The sequence below is a fragment of the Loxodonta africana genome, chromosome 21 (assembly GCF_030014295.1).
Source record: "Loxodonta africana isolate mLoxAfr1 chromosome 21, mLoxAfr1.hap2, whole genome shotgun sequence".
Classification (NCBI taxonomy): domain Eukaryota; kingdom Metazoa; phylum Chordata; class Mammalia; order Proboscidea; family Elephantidae; genus Loxodonta; species Loxodonta africana.
The window spans coordinates 68880359-68906481 of NC_087362.1; the positions used below are offsets into that span (position 1 = coordinate 68880359).

At 44.2% G+C, this 26123-nt stretch overlaps 2 protein-coding genes across 6 annotated transcripts in view; both read right to left on the reverse strand.

Annotated features, from left to right (window-relative positions):
- WDR88 (WD repeat domain 88) overlaps positions 1-4600 on the reverse strand; it is a 32607-nt gene extending 28007 nt beyond the window's left edge. The window contains exon 1 of the mRNA XM_023555552.2: positions 1618-4600. Within this exon, the coding sequence (XP_023411320.2) occupies positions 1618-1761 (144 nt within the window). The 5' untranslated portion in view covers positions 1762-4600. The remainder of the gene's footprint in view (positions 1-1617) is intronic.
- A 5550-nt stretch (positions 4601-10150) lies between these two features.
- Positions 10151-26123, reverse strand: part of GPATCH1 (G-patch domain containing 1) — a 45042-nt gene continuing 29069 nt past the window's right edge. Inside the window, exons 15-19 of one of the 5 annotated variants that reach the window (XM_064274096.1) lie at positions 22117-22333; positions 20545-20652; positions 18611-18708; positions 14430-14578; positions 10151-11699 (exon numbers count right to left, since the gene is read on the reverse strand). In XM_064274096.1, coding sequence (XP_064130166.1) covers positions 11669-11699; positions 14430-14578; positions 18611-18708; positions 20545-20652; positions 22117-22333 — 603 coding nt within the window. In that variant the 3' untranslated portion in view covers positions 10151-11668. Of the gene's footprint in view, positions 11700-14429; positions 14579-18610; positions 18709-20544; positions 20653-22116; positions 22334-26123 lie in introns of those variants that run through there. The other 4 variants (XM_023555638.2, XM_010596117.3, XM_064274095.1 and 1 more) reach the window with 4 other exon arrangements.

Genomic DNA, 26123 nt, shown 5'->3' on the forward strand with positions numbered 1-26123 from the left:
TACCAGTCCATTTCAGATCACTAATGGCTAGGATATTGATGTTTATGCATTCCATTTCATTTTTGACGATTTCCAATTTTCCTAGATTCATACTTCGTACATTCCAGGTTCTGATTATTAATGGATGTTTGCAGCTGTTTCTTTTCATTTTGAGTCGCGCCACATCAGCAAATAAAGGTCTCGAAAGCTTTACTCCATCCACGTCATTAAGGTCAACTCTGCTTTGAGGAGACAGCTCTTCCCCAGTCATCTTTTGAGTGTCTTTCAACCTGGGGGGCTCATCTTCCAGCACCATATCAGACAATGTTCCGCTGCTATTCATAAGGTTTTCACTGGCTAATGTTTTTCAGAAGTAGACTGCCGGGTCCTTCTTCCTAGTCTGTCTTAGTCTGGAAGCTCAGCTGAAACCTGTCCTCCATGGGTGACCCTGCTGGTATCTGAATACCGGTGGCATAGCTTCCAGCATCACAGCAACACACAAGCCCCCACAGTACGACAAACTGACAGACACGTGGGGCATCAAGGGGCTAGGGGGTGGATTTTGTAGAGGGCAGCAGTAGAGGGAGGGAGTGGATGTCTTTTGGGGCCTGGTATGGGCCAGGCAGGCCGTGGGCTAGCCCTGACACACAGCTGGTCCTGGGAGGCACAGGGAGGCTCAGGAAGTCATGTAACCATCCAGAGTCACGTAGCTAGTGGGTCCCAAATATGTGGTCTCAACTCATTTTGACAGTCCTTAAAGCCCTATTGCCTGGTCTGTTTGGATTTGGCACCCACTGATGACACAGAAGATGCCCCTATAAGGTCACTGGAGGGTGAGGGGCTATCCTCCACCCAATTACCCAAACCAGAGCCTGGGAAGCAGCCTTGACTCACTCCACTCTGTTCTGCTCCTGAAAAACTCAGAACTGACTGTCCTCCCCCATGGGCCAGAGCCCCAGCTACATGGCTGTCTTCAACCTGGCCCTTGCTGGCCACTGCCACCCCTAGCCCTGCTCCCTCCTCACCACCTCCTGACTGACCAGGAATGCCCCCCAAATAGGCCTGCCAGTATCTGCCGGGTCTGCCCAGAAGGCTCCAGAAGAGTTCGAGGCAGCTGCCTCTCTGCAACCGTGTCTGGCCATCTCACTTCTGCCCCTTGTGCCTCTGCCCTCTAAACTATGGGGCATTGCTCTGTGCTCAGGCCTGCCTCTCCCAGCCTTATAGGCAGGTCCCAGGCCTGGCCACTTTTCTGTCCACCCAGGCCTGGCCATACAGTCTCTGTGGATGCAACTGAGTTTTCCAGATAAAGAGATCACAAGAAATAATATAGCTTAGAGACCCCACGTAGGCCAGAGGCATGGCTCGGACACGCCCCAAAAAAGGTGAGGAACTCTCAGGCCAGTGGTCTCTACCCCCTGCTCCCACTGTTTCCAAATGAATAGGCTGGCAGCAGTTACACTAAATTCATCTCTCCAGCAGCTTGACACTGGGCAGGGGAGCTCACTTTGCTCATCCTTCTTGCACTTTGCTCGGAGCCCTTTCAAACTTTTGGATCCTTGAGTGTCCTGGAACTCAGTACTGGGAAACTGTCCTCACAAGACCTTTTAGCTCCAGGAGGACCTGACCCTGGCCACCTACCCACAGCTTCACAGTGCAGTCATAGGAGCCACTGAGGATCTTTGTGTCTTCTACACAGAAATGGCAGGAACTCACCATCTGCTCGTGATCTCTCAGAATTTTAAATGGGATCTGAAAAAAAAAAAATGGATGGAATGAACGCATTCAGCAAGATTGCAGGATACAAGACCAGTATACAAAAATCAGTTGTATTTCTGTACACTTGCAATGAACAATCCAAAAATTGAAATTAAGAAAACAATTCTATTTATAACAGCATTAAAAAGAATGCTTAGCCATACATGAGAGTTAAGATTCTGTGTCAACTTGGCTGGGTCGTGATTCTCAGTGTTTATATGCGATCACTCCCATGGTTGAATCTGCTATGAATAGCCAATCAGTTGAAAGGGAGTTTCCTTGGGGCTGTGACCTGCATTCAAATATAAGCAGACCTTCTGGCTTTGTTGCTCACTCTGGATCTTGCAGCTGTCTCCTGTTTGTCTGACCTCCGGTTCTTGGGATTTGAGCTATCAACTTACTGCCAATCTTGGGATTCGTCGACCTTCACAGCCTGTGAGCAGAAGCCCTGCTCTCTGACCTGATCAATCTTGAGTTTGTCAGCCCCCATGGCTTCTTGAATCAAGAGAAGCCTCTATTCTCATCCACAGACTTGGGACCTTCCAGCCTCTACGATCGTGTAAGCCGTTTCCTTGATATAAATCTCTCTCTCTATATATATATTTATACACTTTACTGGTTTTCCTTCTCTAGAGAACCCAGCCTAAGACACCATAGATGTAACAAAAGAAAAGCAAAACTTATTCTCTGAAAACTACAGAATGTTGTTGCAAAAAATAAAAGAAAACCTTACTAAATGGAAAGACATCCCATAGTCATGAATCAGAAGAGTTAATATTGTTAAGATGACAACACTCCCCAAATTGATCTACACACTCAAAGCTATCCCTAACAAAACCTGAACTGGCTTCTTTGCAGATATTAACAAGTTGATACTAAAATTCACATCAGAACTCAAAGGACCCAGAATAGCCAAGAGGATCTTGAAGAAGAATAAAGGTCTAGGACTCACACTTTCTGACATCAAAACCTACTACAAAGCAACAAAAATCAAGACACTGTGGTGGTAGCATAAAAGTAGACATATAGATCAATGGTAGAATTTAGAATACAGAAATAAACTCTCACATACGTAGAACTGATTTTCAACAAAGCTGCCAAGACAATTAAATGCAGAGAGAATAGTCTTTTCAACAGATGGTGCTGAGACAACTGGGTATCCACACCAAAAAGAGTGAAATTGGACCCCTATTTCACACCATATACACACACAAAAAAAACTCAAAATTGATGAAATACTTAAACATAACAGCTCAAATGACAAAAATCCTTAGAATAAAACGTGTGTAAATTTTCATGACCTTGGATTTGGCAATGGAGTCTTAACTATGACACCAAAAGTACAAGCAGCAAACAAACAAAACAGATAAATTTGACTTCCCTCAAATAAAAAAGTTTGTGCTGCAAAGGACACCATCAAGAAAATGAACAACAACAACAAAAAAAACCCATTGCCATCAAGTTGATTCTGAGTCGTAGCAACCCTATAGGACAGAGTAGAACTGCCCCATGAGGTTCCCTAGGAACAGCTGGTGTATTCTAACTCCCGACGTTTGGGTGAGCAGCTGAGCTCTTAACCACTGTGCCACCAGGGCTCCAAGAAAATGAAAAGACTCACAAAATTGGAAAAAGTTCTATAAATCATATATCTGATGAGGGACTTGTATCTAGAATATAAAGGACTCTTACAACTCAATAAAAAGACTAATAGCCCAATTAAAACATGGGCAAAGAATCTGAATAAACATTTCTCCAAAGAAGATGTGCACGTGATTGATAAGCATATGAGAAGATGCTCGGTGTCATTAGCCATTAGGGAAATACAAATTAGAACCTCAGTGAGATATCACTTCTCACCTACTACGTACCATTACCCTTGAGTCAATTCCAACCCATAGCGACCCTACAGGACAGAGAACTGCCCCATAGAGTTTCCAAGAAGCAGCTAATGGATTCAAACTGCTGACCTTTTGGGTTGCAGGTGAGCTCTTAACTAGTGTCTTAGTCATCTAGTGCTGCTGTAACAGAAATATCACAAATGCATGGCTTTAACAAAAAGAAATTTATTCTCTCACTATCTAGTAGGCTACAAGTCCAAATTCAAAGCGTCAGCTCCAGGAGAAGGCTTTCTCTCTCTGCCAGCTCTGGAGGAAGGTCTTTGTCGTTAGTCTTCCCTTGGCCTGGGAGCATGTCAGTGCAGGAACCTCAGGTCCAAAGGACATGCTCTGCTCTTGGTGCTGCTTTCTTGGTGGTACTCTCTTTTTTTTTTTTTTATCTCAGAAGAGATTGGCTTAAAACACTACCTAATCTTGTAGACCTCATTGATATAACTGCTGCCGCAGGGAAAAAAAAATTTTTTTTTTCCTTTTAATCCATCTTATTACATCAGAGTGATAGGATTTACAACATATAGGGAAATCACATCAGAAGATAAAATGGTAGGCAATCTTACAAGGGAATCATGACCCAGCCAAGTTGACAGATATTTTGGGGGGGACACAATTCAATCCATGACAACCAGTGTGCCACTAGGACTCCTTGCACCTGCTAGGATAGCTGTAATGAAAAAGCAGATGATAACAAGGCTGGGGAGGATGTGGAGAGATGGGGACATTCACACACTGCTGGTCAAAGGGTGCAGCCACTTTGGAAAAGAGTCTGACAGTTCTTCAAAAGGTTACTATATACTCACTGCCGTTGAGTCGATTCCGACTCATAGCGACCCTATAGGACAGAGTAGAACTGCCCCATAGATAAGACCCATAAATACCTACGACCTCACAAAAACTTGTTTGTGAATGTTTATAGCAGCATATTCATAATAGCCAAAAAGCAGAAAAAATCCAAATGTCCATCAGCTGATGAATAGATAAATAAAATGTGGTCTATATCAAAATGGAATGAAGTAGTGATACATTCTACAACATGAGTGAACCCTGACAACATGCTAAGTAAAGAAATCAGTCACAAAAGACCTCAAAATGCTGGATTCCAGTTATATGAAAGATGCGAGACTGACAAATCTATGGGGACAGAAAGTAGATTAATGGTTGCTTTTTTTTAGGATGGGGGTAGGGAAGTTGAGGGAAAGTGGGGAGTGAATGCCAAGGGGTACAGGATTTCTTCTGGTGGTGATAAAATGTTCTAAAATGGATCGTGGTTGCACAAGTCTGTGTATACATTACAACCATTCATTTGTACACTTTATATAGGTAAATTGTATGATATGTGAGTCATATCCCAATAAACCTGTGTAAAAAAAGAGAAAAGAACAAGCCTGAAAACCTCAAAATGTTCCCTTCTGACCCACCACTGTGGGCTGTGGAGAGGGGAGCGGGGATACTGGGATGAAGGGATGAAGGGTTCCAGGGCATGAGGGTGCTTGAGGAGATGTGGGGACACGGAGGTGAGGGGGTTTGGGGGTCCGGGGATGCGGGGCCCAGAATGCGGAGACAGGGTCAGGGAGAGGCGGGCTCCCCCAGAGGTGCAGGGATGAAGGGGTGCGGATGGTGGGTAGAAAGCTCAAGGTAGTGTGCGGGGTTGCAGGGATGCAGGGATGCGGGAGGGTGTAAAGGCCAGTAGGAGTGCGCGGGGGGGGGGCGTGGGAAAAAAGGGGGCACGCTGCCGGAAAGCCCGAGGCGCAGGGACTCGGGGACGTGGGAACTTGGATTTGTCCGGCAGGGGGCGTGGGGATGCGGGGACGCGGGGACCTGCTTGCTTGGGTTTGTCCGGCAGGGGGCGCGGGGATGCGGGGACGCGGCTCAGCCGCCAGGGGGCAGAGTCAAGCCGGCTCCAGGCGGCGGCGGAACCCAGGGACTGTCTCCCAATCCTAGGGACTTGACCCTTCCCTCTGTCTCCCGCCCCAGGACCTCGGTCCCCGCTCTCGCCGCGGCCCGGGGGCTTCAGAGAGGCGCCCCCAGCTGTCGCCGCTGCGGCAGCTGCTTCTGGGCCAGCGAGGCGAGCGGAGGAACACAGACAGAGACGCTGTGGCCCCGGCCGGGGACGCCCCGCGCTTTCCGCGGCCCCTTTTGGCAGGCTTTTCTGTGCAGAGTGCGTCGCCGTCCGTCAGGGGCTGGGCCCCCGAGGAGCTGCGGGCACAGGCTGCAAACACGGGACGCACCCCCGGAGACGCGGAGGACAACGCCGGCTAGAGCCTGGTCTAAGCGCCGTCACGGCGGAGAGCTGGCTGTTCCTTCCTAGACGTGGGGCGGTTCCACTCTGCCCTATAGGGTCGCTTTGAGTCGGAGCCGACGCGACGGCCACGGGTTTTTTTGTTTGTTTTGGGCGTTCATTTATTTAGTCAACAAATGTATCTCGAGCGCCTCCCCTTGTCTCGATCTAGGTGCCGCGGCTACAGCGGGAACCGAAGGGCGAAGACCCCAAACTTGGAGTGAGCTGGTGGGCACCGCTGGGAATTAAATGGGTTCCTGTCCTCCCGAGGCGGGGAGGAGGGCGTATAGCCATCAAACAGTGCGTGAGGACAAGTGACAAGTGCGACTTTAGAAGGCGGTCAGGGAGGGCCCCCTGAGGAGGAGGGGGTCTGACGGGACTGTAGGGGCGTGGAGAGTGGGGCAAGGAGGACACAGGGCAGAGGCCCTGAGGCTGGACCTGTTTGAAGGCCAGCGTGGCCCAAGGGGTCAGCAAGGCACAGGGGAAAGAGATGAGAAGAGCAGATTCGAAATGGCCTGGAAGGTCATGGTCAGATATCCAGACTTCATGTTAACTGTGCCAGGAAGCCAGGGGGAAGTTTTGAGCCAATTATTAAAAAACACTTGGGCACCTGTGTGTGCATTAAACCAATGCCAGGGAACATTATCCTTTGAGAATATTCTTTAGCAAACCATCTGCAATCTTACTTGGGGATCATTACTGTTTTTGCATTATGCACCTTTATTTTAAAGGATCAGTTGTTAACATTTTCAGGTTACATGGCGCCATTAACCTCAGGATGTAAACACCTCCAAATTGTATTGTTTTCATTCATTGCTTCCCTGTTTATTGCAGACGGCTCTTTCTCTTGAGTACTTAATTCTGATTTCTGTTGTTTGCTTGCTGAGTGGTTCCTTGAGTAATTTTTTTTTTTTTCTTCTTCTAAAGAGAGGCATCCTTCCTGAGTCTTTGTAGCCGTGAAGAAAACGTCTTTCTGTTACCTTTATCAGCGATTAGCAGTTTGGCAGGGTAGAGAATTCTCAGGTCACACACTTACCCCTCAGCACTTCACAGAACATAACCTCTGTCAGCCTGGCCAATCATAAAAGCCTCAGGTGGAAAAAAATCAGAAACCACCCAAATTTGCACCCAGAGGAAACTGATGTCCTTCCCATGGAATACTATACATATCCATTAAAAAACGACAAGGCATGTGTTTATGTACTGATATGGAAAGAGCTGTAAAATACACTTTAAGTAGGAAAAAAAAAAAGATGCAGAAGGGATATAAGGTATGCTACCATTTGTGTAAAAAGGGGGGAAGAAAAAATATATATACAAGGTTAAGTTGCTACAAAATCATAGAAAATTCTATTAAACAAAAATATCAAAATGTGAAGCTATTGTTTCTCGACACACCCTCCATCCAGGTCTATACCCTTCTGAAAATGGTGTTTCCATCTCTCTAACCCTTTGCTGAAGAATTCTGTGCTCTTTGATTTATACCACGTCAAAATGGCAGTTTTGGCATCCTCTAGGGACTCAAATTGTGTTCCTTTTAAATGTTGAGTTTTGGGAACAAAAAGAAGTCTGAGGGGGCAAGATCAGGGCTGGAGGGTGAATGGGGTAAGGTTTCCCAATGAAATTCTCATAGGACAGCCCTTGCTGCCCTTGAAGAATGAACAGGTACATTGTCGTGATGGAAAAAAATTTCTCGGTGCAACTTTCCTAGCCTTTTTCTCACCAATGCAGTTTTTAATTTTCTTAAAAGTTCATAATAAGCCTCCACGATCGTCCTGTGTCCTTCAATAAAATCTATCAAGATTACCCCTTTGGAATCCCAAAAAGCAGTTGCCGTAACCTTCTGAGCAGTCTTCCCTCACTTGGCTCATCTTTGAGGTCTTCCCTATCTTCCTTAAAACATTTGATCCACCTTAAAACTGTTGTCTTATGTGGGGCAGCAATCCCATAAACTTATTACAAAGCTTCAGTGATTTGGGAAGATGTCCACTTGAGCTTTGTTAAAAATTTTATATTAGCCTTGACCTCAAAATCATTTTTTTTCCATGGCACAAAAAGAATCCTTTTTTTTTTTTTTTTTTTAAGGCACCCTAATGAGAACTCATAGCGATACTATAGAACAGCGTAGAACTGCTCCCTTAGGGTTTCCAAGGCTGAAATCTGTATGGAAGCAGACTGCCACATCCTTTAGGGTTTCCAAGGCTGAAATCTGTATGGAAGCAGACTGCCACATCCTTCTGCTGTGGAACTGCTGGTGGGTTTGTGGGTTCGAACCACTGACCTTTAGGTTAGCAGCCAAGCTCTTAACCACTGCACCACCAGGGCTCCTTCAGGACTAAAAGCATAGCAAAATACTGGGGACACACCTTTGCATTCTTTTCAAACAGCTCCTCCTTTGGAGACCCCTTTGCACCCAATGGGGGAGGGGGTAGACTGGTTGTACCAGCCAATTGCCACTCCCTGTGAAGGGGTGGATTGATGAGTAAACACTATACGTACAGGTTTACAGTAAGCAAGGTAACAAACCAAACCCCATGCTGTCAAGCTGATTCCCACTCATAGTGACCCTACAGGACACAGTAGAACTGCCCTATAGAGTTTCCAAGGAGCAGCTGGTGGATTCAAACTGCCAAACTTCTGGTTAGCAGCTGACTCTTAACCACTGTGCCACCAGGGCTCCAGGCAAAGTAGCATGGCCTTAATTGTGTTTACTTACTAATCCGTACGGCATGATTTCACATGGGTGAAAAAATTGGTGAAATTGTGCTCTACAGATTAGTACTAAGTAAGCACATGTAAACTGTGCATACCTTGCTTATTGGGTAATCCGTCTAAACCGCTGCCTCTGACAGCGGAGAGAAGCTAGCATCTCAGTCTGATCCCTGGCATCTCTGTCCCAGTGGAGAAGGCCTTTCTCCCTTTCCTTGCAATGCAGGCATTGGCCAGGTGTGGGTTGTATTTCCTGCCAGTCTTGCACTGAACCTGGCCCTCTCTTTCAGTCTGAGCAGGCCAGACTTCCCTCAGCTCAGGGAGATTGCTTCATTGTTGCTTTTCATATTTTCCTCCTCCTGATCCTTCTGTGCCTCTCCAATACCTGGTATATGTATATGGGCTCTTCCGGATCTTTCCAGTAGGTCTCATCTTTTCTGTCTTAATTATTGCAACTTTGTTTTTTCTCTGCATTCTGAGGGGATTCCATGAGCTGGCCTTCTCATTTTCTGTTGCAGTTCTCTGCTCTGATTTTAAAACCTCCATGGTGGAGTTTTGGTTTGGAAATCCTGTTTTTCCATCCCCAAGAATTCTGTTTGCAAATTATTTCACCTTCCCAGCCGCCAGCCTTTGTTTTATCGAGGCAACCCCCTCTCAAACATCACTGAGAGTACAAAGTAGAGTTAGGTCTGATTTTAACCCTCTATGTTTTCTGTTGCCTGCAGAGCTGTTTCAGGGACCGGAAGGGCTCCTCCACCCACTGGGCTGCATTGTGTCACTATAGGGCAGCTTGGCCGGAGACCTTAAGATTTGGGTCCAGCCCGGTCCCCAGCTTTAGAAGAGAGTCCTCGTTCCCCAGTGGGATCTGTCTCCCCCGGCCACCCCGCTTCTCCTCCCGCTGAACCAATGGCAGCCACTCCAAGTCCCTCTTGCGAGCCTTTGCCCACTAGGTGTGCGTGGGCGGGACCGAGAAGCCAGGCGGGTCCCCCACGGGTCCCCTCGCCCGCGCGACCTCCCCACGTGTGGGGAACGGGCCGCTGCCCTCCCCCAGGGGTGGCGCTGACCTTGGAGAGGGGTTCCTGGTCGCCCCAGAACAGCCTCTCGGACACCGGGTGCTTCTCGGGCAGCGGCGAGGTCGTGCCCACCGCCAGCGGGTCCAGGGCGCTGAGCAGCCGCATCTGGCGTGCCTCCGAGATGGGCAGCTTGAAGCGGCCGTAGGCTCTAGCCACGGTGGCCCAGGGCAACGTGCAGGGCCGCCGCGCGCCGGCGGAGACCGAGGGCAGCAGCCACGCGCCGAGGAGGTACGGGGGCGCAGTCTTCCCCGTCCCGCCCGGGACTTTCAGGGAGCTGGGGGAGCCCGACCCCCGGGAGGCCATCTCGGAGCCGGCCCGCCGCTGGCCTGGCTGTGAACGGTGGGGCCGCGCGCCTGCCCCGCGGATCCACGCACGCACTGCCCACCCGGCCACCTGGGCCTGTGATCCCGGGGCTCCTCGCCTGCTGCGTGAAAATGGGTCTCCCGAGGAACACGTTTTAAAAAAAACGGGGGAGGGGAGGGAGGGAATTTGGGCTCTGGGCACAAGAGGAGCGAGGCCGAGCGTTTAACACCCGTGGCCTCATCCTCAAGGCCTCCCTCCCTCTCACAGGGTGATCCTTTGCCTGCAGGCAACGACTATCCAATAGGCAAAGCAAGCACAGTGCTTACCTTGCTTACCAGATCACCTGTAGTGAACAATTTTACATTTTTTCACCACATCACAGATTCTGCTTCTAGGTATGGCTGGTGTCTCTCTTCCAACCCCACAGCACGTTCCTACAGAATCAAAGCCTCTTTTCAAAATTATAATTCCTGACAGGGACTGATCACCCAGTAAGCAAGGTACACTGGGGCTTACTTATTCCTACTTACTAATCTGTACTGAACAATTTCACGTGAGTTTCATCATTCAAAGATGTGGTGAAACCTACATGAAATTGTTCACTACAGATTAGTAAGTATGTACAAGTAAACCCCTGCTTACCTTCTTTATTGGGTAATCTGCCCCTGGTTGCTGATTAGTGGCTCCTGGCTAATTCACTTTGTGTCCAACAATAGAGAATGGTAAACAAATTATGGAATGACCTTGGAAATAGTTGCAGCTCTTAGAGGCCAATACACAGGATTTTTAAGAACATGAGGAAGATTGTCACAATGTTAACAAAAATAACAGAGGAGAAAACGTTACCTCTAGCAGGGTAACACCCCACAGCTAGAAAAAGAATAAGAGGAATTATTTCAAAATATTAAGGGTTGTCATCTCTGGGTCGTAGAACTAGAAGTGATTTTGTCCTCTCTCTCCTTTTAAAATTGTTCTGATTGATGACGTTACTTTCATAATGCAAAAAACAAACAAACTACTTTTTTAAAAAGTCTCAACAGTGCAGATGAGGCAGCCTCAGAGCAGGGACCCATGTCGCAGAGGAAGGGCCTAGAGCTGGTGTGACCCAGGGCTGGGTGCACATCCTCCCACTCTTAGTCTCTAAAGACGCGTTCCTCTCACATAGCATCTACCTGACTGGTGGAGGCCGCCTGCCTGGCTCTGTGCCACCCGTGGGGTTTCTGGCCACTGCCGTCCACCACAAGACAGAGAAGGCTTAGTTGCAAGAAGAGGTGCCCAGAGGGCGAGCAGCTGTCTCCTGCTCATACCCTTGTCCCTAAATACATCCGGACGGTCCTTAACTGGCCTCGGCTTTCTTCACAACCCAGCCAGAGAAAAACCTGCACTTTGTAATTTCTTTTTTAAAGTCTTAGGATAGAAAAAAATCAAAAAGAAAATAGAAAAATTCCACTTTAATTAAACTGTACAGTCTGAATTTTTACCCCTGACACTAACTGAAGTTAAAAATATAAATCAATTCCGGCAACTTCCAAGGTAGCCTTTGAAATGTCAAGGTTTTCAAAATTATTTTACAGGGGAATTTACATATAAATACAATCTGTACAATGAATTAACTGAACAATCGATGATCTTCCATCACGGAGGAGATCTGAATTGGGACAGGCCAGGGTAGAATTAAATTACTGCCTCCTTAGTGGAAGACGTTTCAGCCTGGAAGAGAAAAAAAAGAAGGCACAGGAAAGTCAGATACAAGCTGAAAAAAACGAACAGCTCCACAGAGCTGAGGATTCCAGGCTCTCGCCTGAGTCTCCTGGCATGTTTTCACCCCCATCACACAGGGGACGGCCACACGTCATGAACACACTGTTTAATCTTCTTCGGTTACCCCAAAACACAAAGAGACTCACCCACATGCATTTCAGTTAGGAACCATTTATAAAGGCCAGCTCTAACCCTGGCTTCACTCATCCTCCTCATCCGTCGTATGACCTTGGGGAGGAACTAAAAGCATGGTCAGCCCAGGGCCAAAAGCTCCTGAGTTGTCAGTCTTAAGTCTGTTTCACACATACAAGAATGTCCATGGTGGCTCTATTCATAACAGCCCCAACGTGGAAAACCCAGTGTCCACAGGGGTGGAGCAGATGGATGCACTGGGTATATTCACACAGAGGAGTACTCCAGGACAGTAAGAAGGAACCAGCTACTGCTGCCTGGATGATGCAGAGGCATCTCACAAGCCAGACAAAGAGTTCATACCACAGGACTCCTGAATATAAAGATCAAAAACTGAAAACCAAGATTAAAAAGTGGCAAGAGTAGTCAACAGCAAAACAAGTCAAAGTGCAATGACCCTTGGGCAGGGGGAGGTGATAACTGGGAGGGGACATGAGGGGGCTTCTGGGACGCTGGTCCATTCCTTGATCTGGGTGCTTATTCCGTGGTGTATTCAGGCAGTGAAAGTGCATGGAGCTGTGAACTCATGACCTATGCACATTTATGTGAGTGTTACGCTGCCATAAGAAGTTTACTTAACTGATGATTCCACTTACGTGAAATTCTAGACTGGGCAAAACTCATTTATAGTGCCAGAAGCAGATCAGTGGTCTCCTCGGGTGGGGCTGAGGCGATAGGCTGTAATTCCAACCACAGCCTGGTTGCAAGGTCACTGAAGAAAAGCCCCAGGGGCCCTTGCCAAGTGTGAGACCCCCACCAGCTGCCAGAGATGAAAGTAAGACCCACTTGAGTCGTGAAATGTAACCCAGCACTGCCATTTCAGGGCCTCTGTGAAGACTGAAATGCTCATCTCCTTTGACCCAGCAATACCACCTTTGTAATTTTGAACTATGAGAATGTATTGTCCATTATAAAAAAATAAATAAAAAAGAACACGGAGGTGGCACTTGTCTTCCAGACAGCAAAATATACTATATGGCTACAGTAGTTAAAACAGGATAGACAAAAAATACAAAAAGGCTAAGGAACCAGAATAGAGAGCCCAGGTAGAGACCCAAATGGGCACAGGGAGGTAGAATACCATCAAGCTACACTTCCCCTGAGACAAAACACTGGGTGTGCTGAGGCAGCCAGGCTCCACCTGCTGTCTCCCCTTCATCCTGGGCTCACGCCTGAATTTCCCCTTCCCAGGCCTTGGGTGGGCAAGCGGGGCCATGAAACCTGGCTCTGGCCCATGGATTGTGGGTAGAAGCGGCGACTGTGACTTCCAGGTGGGGCCATAACAGCCTCCAGCACCATCCAACCCGTTTCCCTCCTCTGAAGGCCATGTGCTGACATGGAAGCAAACTGGGATTGTGAGTAACTCCACATTTCATTTCTCTTCATTGTGTTAAGCTACTGGGATTTGAGAATTGTTTTTAATCGCAGCTAGTTTACTCACCCTGACGAATAGAACAGACTATCGATTCGGAAAAAAATAAGTTAAGATCCCTACCTCACTCTGTTCACAAAACAAAAACAAAAAGAATCAAAAAGCTAAGCAAAAAACTATAAAAGCATTAGAACAGTATATATATAACCTTGGGTAGGGAAGGCTTTCTAATGACAAAAATGTAAAACATACCAACAACAAAAAAAAACCCTGATAACTAAAAATGGATAATTGAAACTTCTGTACAATGCATTTACAAATGGTAATAGTGGCAAATGTTTTGTTATATATATTTTACCATAAAAAAAAAAAACCTGTACAACAAAGACAGTTAAAAGTCATGTGTTACACTCGGAGAAAGTATTTGTAACACACTAAAAGACATAGGATTAACATGTAGAATTATTTTTTTAATTTTTAAACGTTAATCTAAAAATCAGTAAAACAATCCAACAGAAAAACAAGAAAAGGACATGAGCAGGCTATTCACAAAAGAGTGCATAGCAAAGGCTAAGAAACACAGGAAAAGATGCTCAACCTCATCAAAAACCAAGCCAAACCAAACCCCTTGCCATTAAGTCAATTCCGACTCACAGTGACCCTACAGGGCAGAGTAGAACTGCCCCATAGGGTTTCTAAGGAGCAGCTGGTGGAGTCCAACTGCCAGCGTTTTGATTGGTGGCCGAACTCTCAGCTACTCTGCCACCTGGGCTCCTCAACCTCATTAGTAATCAGGGAAATGCAAATTAAAAAGGAATGCCATTTTTTTTACCCACCAGACTGGCAAACAGTTTGTAACAACAAGTGATGTGATAGCAAGGAACTTTCATAATTTTGATGATCGAGAAGTACTTTAAATATCTGTAAGGTCTGAATTTTCACAGTGAGAATACACTCACATATTACTTAAGTAATTAAAAGTTAACAATTTTGTTTAAAAGGCCCAGTTAAAATATAAAGTTGTCATTTCTGACACTTGCCTTTAGACAAATACATCAAGATTTCAACGAGCCATTGAAAGGTTTCTGCAAAACCCCCTGCCTCCCACTGCCCACCTTCTCAGGAGCTCCTGGGGTGACATGTCTGTGGTCCCCTCTTCATCACTCTGGCTGTCACTGCTGTGGGTCCCCTCAGAACTACTACTTTTCTCTGACTTCTTATTCTTTTGTTTGCCTTTGTGTTTATGCTTTCTGTGTTTCTTCTTCTGTAAAGAAAAAAGAAAAAAAACAGGTGTTTCCCCCCTAATTCAGTGCAACGAAAGACTAACAAGGCATTTGGCTGCCGGAGACATTAAAAAACGAAAAACAAACACCTCCATAGGAGTGAGTGTTAGCCTCACATGGGGTAGACCAGGAACGAGAGAGCTGTGTGCATGAGAGTGTACACACACTGGCAGAGCGACCCTCAGCAGCAGACATAAGAGTGTTAGCCTTACATGGGGTAGACCAGGAACGAGAAAGCTGTATACACCTGAGTGTACACACACTGGCAGAGCAACCCTCAGCGGCAGAAACAACAGAACCAAGCAGCTGTAGGCAGGACCCTGATCTTATGTGCGGTGACTCAGGCCACCCCCAAGAGCATGCTGCCCTTATTTTGTTGGATACCTGAGAAACCACATAGGAGGATGGCAAGCACCCTGGAAAAGCACAAAGAAACTGGCAGGAGGTCACAGAAAAGCAGACGCTCTGGTGAGAAACGATGGAATTTGGTTTTCAAACCTGTCAGCGCTATTTTCCTTTCACTACAAGAGAGCTTTAGTCATCCTCCACACTCAAGTCCTCTTCTCTGACAGCCAACAGTGGAGCAGTTTCTACTCTAGTCTACGACTAGCCCAGACGACTTCAGAAATTGAACAATAACATTAATCATATTGAAAGTCTTGCCAGAACCCCAAAGAAGACACGGATGACATCAAGTTAACCGTGCAAGAAACCAGAACATTTTGGTAAGAACTGAGTGTTATAACTGAAGCTTTCTGACCATCCTCTAGTGATTGACAAGCCAGTCTTCACCTGTGGTGGCATTTCTGCTCTAAGCACACACCCCACAATGAAACCCCAGATGTCTTGGGACACAGCCCTCATACGCACAGTAGGGTCAAGGAATGGAAGTGGCTTGGTAGGGAGGAGGTTCTTATGTTGCCTGGGTGTCCTGTGGAGCAGGGGCCCATCCATCTACCCATGGGTCCCCTGAAATTGAACAGAAACACACAGAGGTCAGAGTCCACAACACTCACACTTAGCAGACCCTCAAGGGATCCTTGACATACAACAGGCTCAGTGTCCCTGACGTCTGAAAAGTGAGGTGCGCATCAGCCTGGCAAGGAAGCAGCCTTCCAACTCTCCCAACACTCAGAACAGAGAAGCTTTTGTTGACATACACGGGGTGGGGGTGGGGGGGAGCGGGGGCTCTTACACTGCAAATGGTATCTAGGGTTTTCCTACCCAGCAAATTCGCCTGCTCTTACAGATCTATTCTAAAGAATCAGAACACTGACAAAGAATTGGGAACAAGGAAGCTTTCTCTACAGAAGCAGGAAACTGGGAACACCGTAAAAATCCACCAAGAGGGAATAAATGATGAGATAGTGGTGATGCAGCCCTTTGCGAAAATTTTTCTAAGCATCATAGATGACACGCAAAAATGCCCATGAATGCAAAAAGCAGAATTCCAAACATTCTATACCATATACTCCAAATATGGAGCCCTGGTGGCTCAAACAGTTAACTGCTCAGCTGCTAACGGAAATGTTGGCAGTTAGAACCCAGCTAGTGGCTCTGAGGGAGAAAGACCTGCTTCCATAACCACTACAGCCTAGAAAACCCTACAGGGCAGTTCTACTCTGTCACATGGGGTTGCTACTGAGTTGAAAAATCTACTCAAGGAAACCTAACAACAACTATGCTCCAAGTAAGGTAGAAAATGTGTGTAGGTGCAGAGACAAAAGACTGAAAGGAATACCTATGCCAAAATGTTACAGCTGTATTCTCTGGGTTGTATAATTGGGTAATTCATTTGTTATTCAATTAAACTTTTTGAGATAACTGTAGATTCACATGCAGTTGTAAGAAATAATACCGACAGATCTCCTGTGTCCTTACCCAGTTTCTCCCAATGGTAACATCTGACCTATTTTCAATTAAGTTTTGTATATGGTGTGAGGTACGAGTCCAACTTCATTTGTTTGTACATGGAAATTCAGTTGTCCCAGCACCATTTGTTGAATAGACTATTCTTTCTGCACTGGGTGGACTTGGCACCTTTGACAAAATTCAATCGGCTATAGGAGTATGGGTTCATTTCTGGACTCAGTTCTACTCTATTGATATATATGCCTATATTCATGCTAAAAACATTGTTGGGGTTTTGATTGAGATTGTATTGAATCTGAAGATCCCTTTGTGTACTACTGACGTTGTAACCATATTATTCTTCCAATTCAGGAACACAGGATTCTTACTATTTATTTAGATCCTCTTTTTTTTCTTTGAGTAATATTTGTAGTTTTCAGTATACAAGTCTTTCACCTCTTGGCTCAATTTATTCCTAGGTATTTTATTTTTTAGATGCTATAAATAAAACTGTTTTCTTAATTTTCCTCATGGATTGTTCATTGTTGGTGTATAGAAACACAGCTGATTTTTTTGTGTTGTATATCCTGCAACTTTATTGAGTTTGTTTATAAGCATTAGTAGCCTTCTTGTGGATTCTTTGAGAGTTTTTTATATACAGGATCAAGTCATTTGTCCATAGTTTTCCTTCTTCCTTTTAAGTGAGAACGCCTTGATTTCTATTTCTTACCTAACTGCTCTGGCTAGAACTTCTAATACAGTGTTGAATAGCAGTTGTGAAACCAGGCATCCTCGTCTTGTTCCTGATCTTAGGGAAAAAAGCTTTCAATCTTTGACCATTGAGTATGACATCTGCTGTGGGTTTTTCATAAAGGCCCTTTATCATGTTGAGGAATATCCCTTCTATTCCTAGTTTTCTGAGTGTTTTATAGTGAGAGTGTTGGATTTTGTCAAATGCCTTTTCTGCATCAATTTAGATCATCATGTTTCCCCCGCCTCTTTTTCTATTAATGTGGTATATCACAATAATTGATTTTCTTGACCCTTGCATTCCTGAGATAAATCCCACTTAGTCATGCTGTGTAATCCCTTTAATATACTGTTGGATTCAGTTTGCTAGTATTTTGTTGAGGATTTTTACATCTATAATATTTATAATATCAATAAGGGATATTTGTAGTTTTCTTGTGGTGTTTTTGGAATCAGAGTAATGCTAGCCTCAGAGAATGAGTTAGGACATGTGCCCTCATCTTCTATTTTTTTCAAATAATTTGAGTAGGAATGCTGTTAATTCCTCTTTAAGTGTTTGGTAGGATTCATCAGTGAAGCCATTTGGTCCTGGACTTTTCTCTGCCAGGAGGCTTTTAATTACTCTTTACTTGTTATAGGTCTGTTGGGATTTTATACTTCTTCTTGAGTCCCTTTAGGTGATTAGTATGTTTTTAGGAAATTGTCCATTTCATTTAGGTTATCCAATTTGTTGGTATACAGTTGTCTGTAGTTTTCACTTATAATCTTTTTTATTTCTGTAGGGTTGGTAGTAATGGCCCCATTTTCATTTCTAATTTTAGTTATTTACAGCTTCTCTTTTTTGTCAGTCTAATTAAAGGTTTGATAATCTTATTGATCTTTACAAAGAACCACCTTTTGGTTTTGTTGATTCTATTGTTTTTCTATTCTCTATTTCATTTATCTAGCTTTAATCTTTTATTATTTCCTTCCATCTGCTAATCTTGGATTTTTACTCTTCTTTTTCTGGTTCCTCAAGGTGTAAAGTTAGGTAATTAATTTGTCAGTAAATACTGTTTTATTATTTATATATATATACTCAATCATTACTCTAGGATACTTAAATGGCCTTTTTTCCTATTTCTTTTTTTCCCCCCCTTTTTGTTTCTTATTGTTCACAAATAAAAAAAAAATTTCTTTTACTACAAGTGAACAAATTAAAGTATTCTGCTCTGAAAGAAAATTTCTGAAAAACTGAGAATTTACACTGAATATCAACATTTATTTTAAGGCAGAGAGAGATCTGTGTACACCCCCTCCTGGCTACAAGATACTCCTTCCAGTTGGCAGTCATTCTGGGGGCTTATCTAGAAGACAGAAGGAAGCACATCAGATCTCATACACCAGTCTTAGGACACCCACAAGTCACCCACCTTCTCTTTCCTTCGTCTGTGCTCTTTCTTAGTTTTGTGTTTTTCTTTGTTCTTTTTATGTTTCTCCTTTTGAGGTATCTCAAGCTTCTGACGAGCATCTGAAACAAAAATGTACTAAACACATGAACTATAATGGAAAAATAAAAGCTAGTTATAAAAAAAAAAAATGAAGTTACTAAATTACTGAATTACAAGTCTAACTTCGAGGCAGAACCCTCCCCTTTGATTTGCTTCTGCCTCACCAGGGAACAAACAGATTAGCATACCACATTGTAGCTCTATACTGAGGGAGTCCCCAGAAACCTCAACAGAAGACTGCTGTGATTCAACCAGCATCATGCTTAACCTCATCTGCCAGATGAAGTCAGATAAGATAAAGTCAGACCAGGATTCCCACAAGTCTTTTGTAATGTGACATCCTCAGGTAAGCTCAGAGACAGACCAGAGTCTGAAACTCGGCTCTGTTGCCAGCTCTGTGATCTTCAGCACATTGCTTAACCTCTCCAAACCTCAGTTTCCCCATGTGTAAAATGGGAATAATAAGACTCCCATGCCTCTTGGGGATATAGGGAAGATGAGAACGGACAGTGAACACGAATCCCATAGCCCAGAATCTGGCATGTAAATATCAGCTCTTCTCACACCATCTTCTCCTTACAAAGCACATTTTAGGAGAATTTATCTTACAAATAGAAGCACTAAAAAACTAGCATTTATCAAAACGACATAATGTGGGCAATCGTTAAGAATGGTCACACAAGTTGCATGTGCTTAAATTCTCCATCTCCAAATTCGAACCAAAACGTTCTCAAAGGTACCTAATTTCCAGGTAACCAAATCAGCAGAAATTCACCATAACAGGAGCAGTGCGAGTCTTTAAACCAACTTTTTTCACCTGAATATAAGTTTAAGGATGTTTCAGAGACATGGATATTCTCTAAATGTGGTCCACAGGTACACGTAATTTTCTAGTCCTATACTTGGTCATATTTTCAAAATTTGACCTTCTTAATCTTTTTTTTTAAATGCTAGTTTTTAGAAAACCATTTCTCTCAACTACCCATAGACCAAATCAGGTTACTAACTATCACCAGGACACTGAGCACCTTCTAGGAAAGGCATATAGATAATTTTGTTTTCAAGTGCTGGTACACCTATTTTAAACTAGAGACTGAACAACTAAAGCAAATAAGGAATACATTCACTGCAATTTTCAAAACTTCACACTTTTTACTTCTTTAATTTATAACTAAATTAAAATTATAAATGTTTCGACTGGTGTGAATATAATTTTTTAATTTAACCAAATATTTATAGGTGGGCACTATAGGAAACTATAAAATAGGTAACAGAATTATGTATCATTTATGTATCTGGATCATGCTATCAGATGTTTGCTAATCCAGCCTTCAAAGAGATGATAAATGAGTCTAAACATTTTAAAATTAGATGTCAACTTAACATGGCACTAAATAGAAGTGACTGACAGATATTAGCGGAGGGAGGGTGGGCTGTCTTCTGAAAGAACTACAGTTTTATTTTATTTGCTACATCAGCCAGAGTACAAGAGACTTAGACTACTCTTCTTCCTGCAACCCGATCCTCACATGTTTATCTCCTAGATGTTTACTTTCTATAGAAAAAAAAAAAAAATTTCTATAAGTGACAAAATTTATGATGCTTTAGGACCCTACTCTAAACGTTAAAAAAAAAAAAAAAAAAAAGCTTAAAGGTCTCTGAGTCTGTAAAGCAACAACTACCATTTAGGCATTAAGTGGAGGCAACAGTTTTCAAAATGTGGCTGAAAACGGATAACCCAGAAACAACCACATCTATTTGGTTGGCCTCCTGTTGGATTAGATGGGTGGATGTCCTATCTCAGAGGAGACACTGGTCCCGATGCAAACAGAAGAACCAAGGAGCTCTCGACTCACTGGGGCAGAAGACAGGAGGCAGCCGCGGGCCAAACTCTTCTCTTTCCTCTATGTGCATCTTCTGTATCGGGAAAGAAGGTGCAGGTGCCTGGGGTGCCGGCTCGCTAGCTGAAAAACAGCAGACAATTTCATTTATGAAAAACGGCAAATACTAATTTCATTTATTTGCCAAGTATCAACGTGCTTGAGTTTTTAATTAATGTCTATTGCTACCAGATAACGTGTGCTCTTGTTCACTACCAAGCCTGACTAGCTTCCACAAGATGCTTAGACCACAGGAGTGAACATGGTGGGCCCCATCTCTGCCCTCATGGCACACAAGGACACTTACAATTAAGTGCACCAAGGGCTGAAATATAGGGGTGGCAAGAGGGCACACACTCCGGATCACCTGAGACCTCAAGGGTTAAAACATGTCCTGAAACATGAAACAGACCACTTGAGAAGAAAAAAAAAAACTTACAAGCAAACAAACAGGGAGGTAAGTCTATGTCCCATCTCAGAAATCAGGCGAATTTGACTCAAAATAAATTATCATTCATAACTTCTCAGCAGATTGCTATATTTCCAGTGTAGAAAAAACGTAAAATATAAAAATGGAAAAATATGCATCAAAGCATTAACAGTGGTTATCTCTGGGAAGCACAATTACAAAGGATTTAAGCTTTCTACACATATAAATCAACTTTTTCTTTTGTTAACAGAAGACTAGAAAAGGGCTGACACACACGATCACTTAAGATAATATTTTATGATCCTATATATTTGTTTATAGGTGGTTCAAGACCCTCAAAAATTATACACAATCCACTGCAGACTGACAGAAGCAGGCAGGACACACTGCGATATGGGAAATTTTGCCCACCCGCCCGAGCATCTGAAGTCTCCCCACCACCTCAAGCTCCAGACGGCCTCCTCTCCTAAGCCCGAAACTCCTGACTGGGCCAAAGAGAACCCGTAGTACTAGCTTCATCTAGGAACCACTGCGTGTTAGACTCACAGTAACGAGAATGACAGCCTCCTTTCCTGAGCCTGAAACTCCTGACTGGGGCAAAGAGAACCCGTAGTACTAGCTCCGTCTAGGAACCACTGTGTGTCAGACTCACGGCAATGAGAACAGACACCATTTACCAACGGCCACTTCCCCCTGATGGCTGTTACAGAGTACACACTTGGCCCTGCTGAGAGGAAAGCAGCAAGAGCCCTGCACATTTCATGACCAAATGTTTCCTAATAATCCTGGCAGCTGATAATCAACCAGGTAAAAAAAAAAAATACTCTTTTTGAAAGTTTTACTACTACTTTATTAGTATGTGCTACTACAACTTGCCCTTCTCACTAGGGGAAGTAGTAGAATCGGTATTATCAAACACAGCTATCTTAAAAATATACCAAAGATTTATAGCAGACAGAAAAAAAGAACTCTGTTCCCCCAATTAAATCTATAAAAAGATTAAACATCATCAGTTGCTAATTTTCCTGGTTTAAGATTCCAGGCTAAACAAAGAGGCAACTTTTCTAAAGACATCATCCTTTTCTCCTCTAGATCCCAAGTCTGAACTACTGACATACTGTGTGCCACTGGTGACGTTTCTACCAAATCGGTCTCTTCGGAATGCTTGAAGTCAGCCTCCCCGACACCCGCCTGATCCTCCTCACTGTCGCCCTGCTCGTCCTCGGAAGATGAGGACTTCTCATCTGAGGAGCTGGCAAAGATGGCCTTGAACAAGTCCATGGATGGGCGGCTACCTTCTACCTCGGTCTGTGAATCTGCACCCTTGGTCACCATCTGTATTAACAGTGAGATAAGAGTCAGGAACAAAGTAGCAAGAGTCAAAGGAGCTAAACATTCGAGAATACACACACACACACACACACACACGTATTTACGTTAAAGGCCCACGTACATGGGTATTCATACCCATATACTGCCTAACTAAGGAAGGATCTAACTAACAGTGATCTAAACACCGAATGTTTTGTGCTGTTTCTGAGTCAACAACAATGGTATGTACCAGTTGGTAGAAGCAGCTGGAGCACCCAGTAGAAAGAACTCTCATGGAGATTAGTCGTTAATCGGAATTGCGCAGGGCCTTGAAAAATGTATTAGGGACTAGTGCAGTGCCTCTGCCCTATATTCATGAGAGAATAAGACTCTCAAAAACACAGATTTTCCCTGGACACTTTGTTTACACAGAGCTAAAACCATTCCCAAAGCCCACTCTTCAGACAAAGATTGGACTGCACTATAAAACATAAAATAATACTCGTGAAAAGCATGCTTCTTAGTTCAAGCTGACACAGGAGGCCAAATGGGTGGCTCCTGTCCAGAGGCAGGATGAGAAGGCAGGAAGGGACAGGAGCTGGATGGCTGGACACAGAAAAACCGGAGTGGAAAGGGGGAGAGTGCTGTCACGTTATAGGGTTTGCAACTAGTGTCACATAACAATGTGTGCACAAATTTGTGTATTATGAGAAATTAACTTGAGCTGTAAACCTTCACCTAGAGTATAATAAAAAAACAAAACAATACACAAATTTCATTTTTGACCACTGCCAGCATTATTATGTACTCTGCTATAATCCTCTGTAAATACAGTCAAAATCTACCCAAGCCTTCACAAATCTAATACTAAAGTAATGAAAATAGTCTTTAAAAAAAAAAAAAAAAAAAAAAACTAGTTGCTGTCCTGTCAATTTTGACTCATGAAAACCCCACGTGTTTCAGAGAAGAACTGCACTCCATAGGGTTGTCTATGGCTGTGACCTTTTGGAAGCAGATTGCCAGGCCTTTCTTCCAGAAGATAGTCTACCCATGGGAAAACGTGGAAGAGAAACTGTGGGTCCTCTCTAGAATGGAGAGGGAGGCATAAACACATGAATAAAATCATCAAGGAACTTCCCTTTGGAATTACACATCACCCTTTCTAAAAAGGAGCCCTGGTGCCACAGTGGTTAGGAGCTCAGCTGCTAACCAGAAGGTCAGCAGTTCAAACCCACCAGCCACTCCTTGGAAATTCTATGGGGCAGTTCCACTCTGTCCTATAGGGTGACTATGAGTCAGAATATACTCGATAGCAACAGGTTTTCTTCCTAAACCAAGCCCATGTTATGGACATTCAGACTAACAAAAAAAAATAGGCAGTAACTTTGTATAAACTCAAGTTAATAGATATGAAGTAAAGGTATGAGAAAGACATAGCTCCCAGCCTCAAACAGCTTATCATAACTGGATGGGACCCTGAGGTAATCTAACAGCAGCGATGTGAGAAAGCCCCAGAGCCAGCCAACAGAAGTCACCTCAGTCCTTCCATTTTACCCCTGCAGAACCCCAGGCCAGAGAAGGCAAGAAGCTCTGACAGGGATCACAACTAGAGGGCCCCAGACGGAGCAGGAGAAAACTATAAAACAAAATTCAAAATCAGAAAAAAAGACCAGACTTACTGGTCTGACAGACTGGTAGAACCCCAAGACTATGGTTCCCAGACACCATGCTATCCCAGAACTGAAACCACTCCTGAAGTCCGCCTTTTGGCCAAAGATTAGACAGGACTATAAAACAAACAATAACACACGTGAGAAAAGTGCTTCTTAGTTCAATCAAGTATAGGACACCAAATGGACAACATCTGCCCCAAAGCAAAGACGAGCAGGCAGGAAGGGACAGGAAAGCTGGACAAATAGACACAGGGAACCCAGGTGGAAAGGGGGAGAGTGCTGACACATTGAGGGGATTGCAACTAATATCACAAAACAATTTGTGTATGCATTTTTTAATGAGAAACTAATTTGCACTGTAAACTTTCACCTAAAGTATAGCAAAATTAAAAAAAAAAAAAGACACACTCCTGGTTCACACCAAAGGGGGAAGGCCTGGATTCTACAACCCAGTTCCCCTCACTCTTGGTCAGTAGTCCTTCCCTTACAACACACCACCTCGAATTTCTGGAGCAGGGTGACAAATATCCACATGAGGAAAACCAATACAAGATAGTAAAGTTTGTAGTTTTAAAGTAAACTCTATTCATACGGAAAAAAAAAAAATTAAAGAGGAAAAAGTGATTAAAAAAAAAAAAAAAGTCAGGGATGTGCCCAGATCCTGTTTTCTAAATACCATTCCCTTCTAAAAGGAACCAGGTCGCCTTGGATAAAGGGCTGATTCCAGAGCTGGAGCTGGGAAAGAAAAAGATGAGCCTAGAACATCTTACTGTGCCCAGAATGCAAGAAAGTGCTCAAAGGATAAGAGGGACATGTCGAAAGAAGACAGAAGTCTACTTGAAGAAGCTCCAACTAGTCGAACCTGAGACCATTTGAGTATTAAAATAAATAATGATAGTAGTGGATTATAGCCCTTTCAATAAACTAGGAAACCCTGAGTCCACAGTGATAATAAACAAATAAATAATTTGATAAGGAACAGAGTATTTACATATTTCAAAGTTCCTAAATACTTATTAAACGTAATTAATAATAAGTTAACACAAGTACAGTCGTCCCTCTACCGGTGGGCGATTGGTTACAGGAGTCCTGCGGATACCAAGATCCGCGGATGCTCAAGTCCCTTATATAAAAGGGCATAGTATTTTTCTTTTACATAGCACAGGAATGAACAGTGCTTTGAAGTGGAATAGTGATGGTGGACCAGGTTAGGGCAGACGAGGCACCGGATCACAGCAGGCACTTTCAAGGACAGCTGCATCCGGACCTCCCACACCAGACCACCCTCCGAGCCAGGGGTCCTCAGCTAGGAGGCCCTGGGTGACACTGGATTCCACACGCATACGGTGCAGAGTGCTAGGTCCTGGGCCTGCAAGCTTTGTTCTCGCCTTCCTGACCGAGACCTCTATTGCTGACATGCTCTCCAGATCCTCGGTCAGACTCAGAAGCCCCCAAACTAAGTTTGAGACCCCATTCCTCCTATCCCCACTTGTCCACTTTGTGTCAGGGTGCAGCTGCCTCCGTTCCCCTGTGAGCTTCGTCCTTCACAGCCACATACCAGCCCTTAAGCTAAACCACATCTTGAACCCTGTCCTGACTTTCACTGCCCTCTGCGCTGCCCCAGGTCCTTGAGCTCTTTCTTTCTCTTCCCTCCCCCCTTCCCCCAATATTTTAAATCTGCAGTTGGTTGAACCTGCAGATATGGAGGAAAAAGAGTAACTTTATAGTGGAAAACCCTGGCAAACGCCACCTTAATCAAGTGAGCAAAGTGAATTTCATCAGAAATTAGACCCACTGACATCAGGTGCCACCGGAAAAGTTACAATGAGAAGAATACAGCATCCCTTCTCAGGCATTCCTGCCAAAGATTCATGAGCTGAATCAAATCATGAGGAAGCTTCAGAGAAGCCCCAGCTGAGGGGCTTACTACAGACTGACTGGTCAGTAATCTTCCAAATCACCATTCATGACAATCAGAGAAAAACTGAGGAGCTGTTCCAAACCGAAGGGCAGAGACTGAGAGAGAAGTGACAGCTAAATGCGACAAGTTATGATAAACTGCATCCTTCTGCTATAAAGCACATTACTAGGAGGACTGGTAGAACTTAAATGGGGTCTGAGGATTACACTGTAGTAATGTG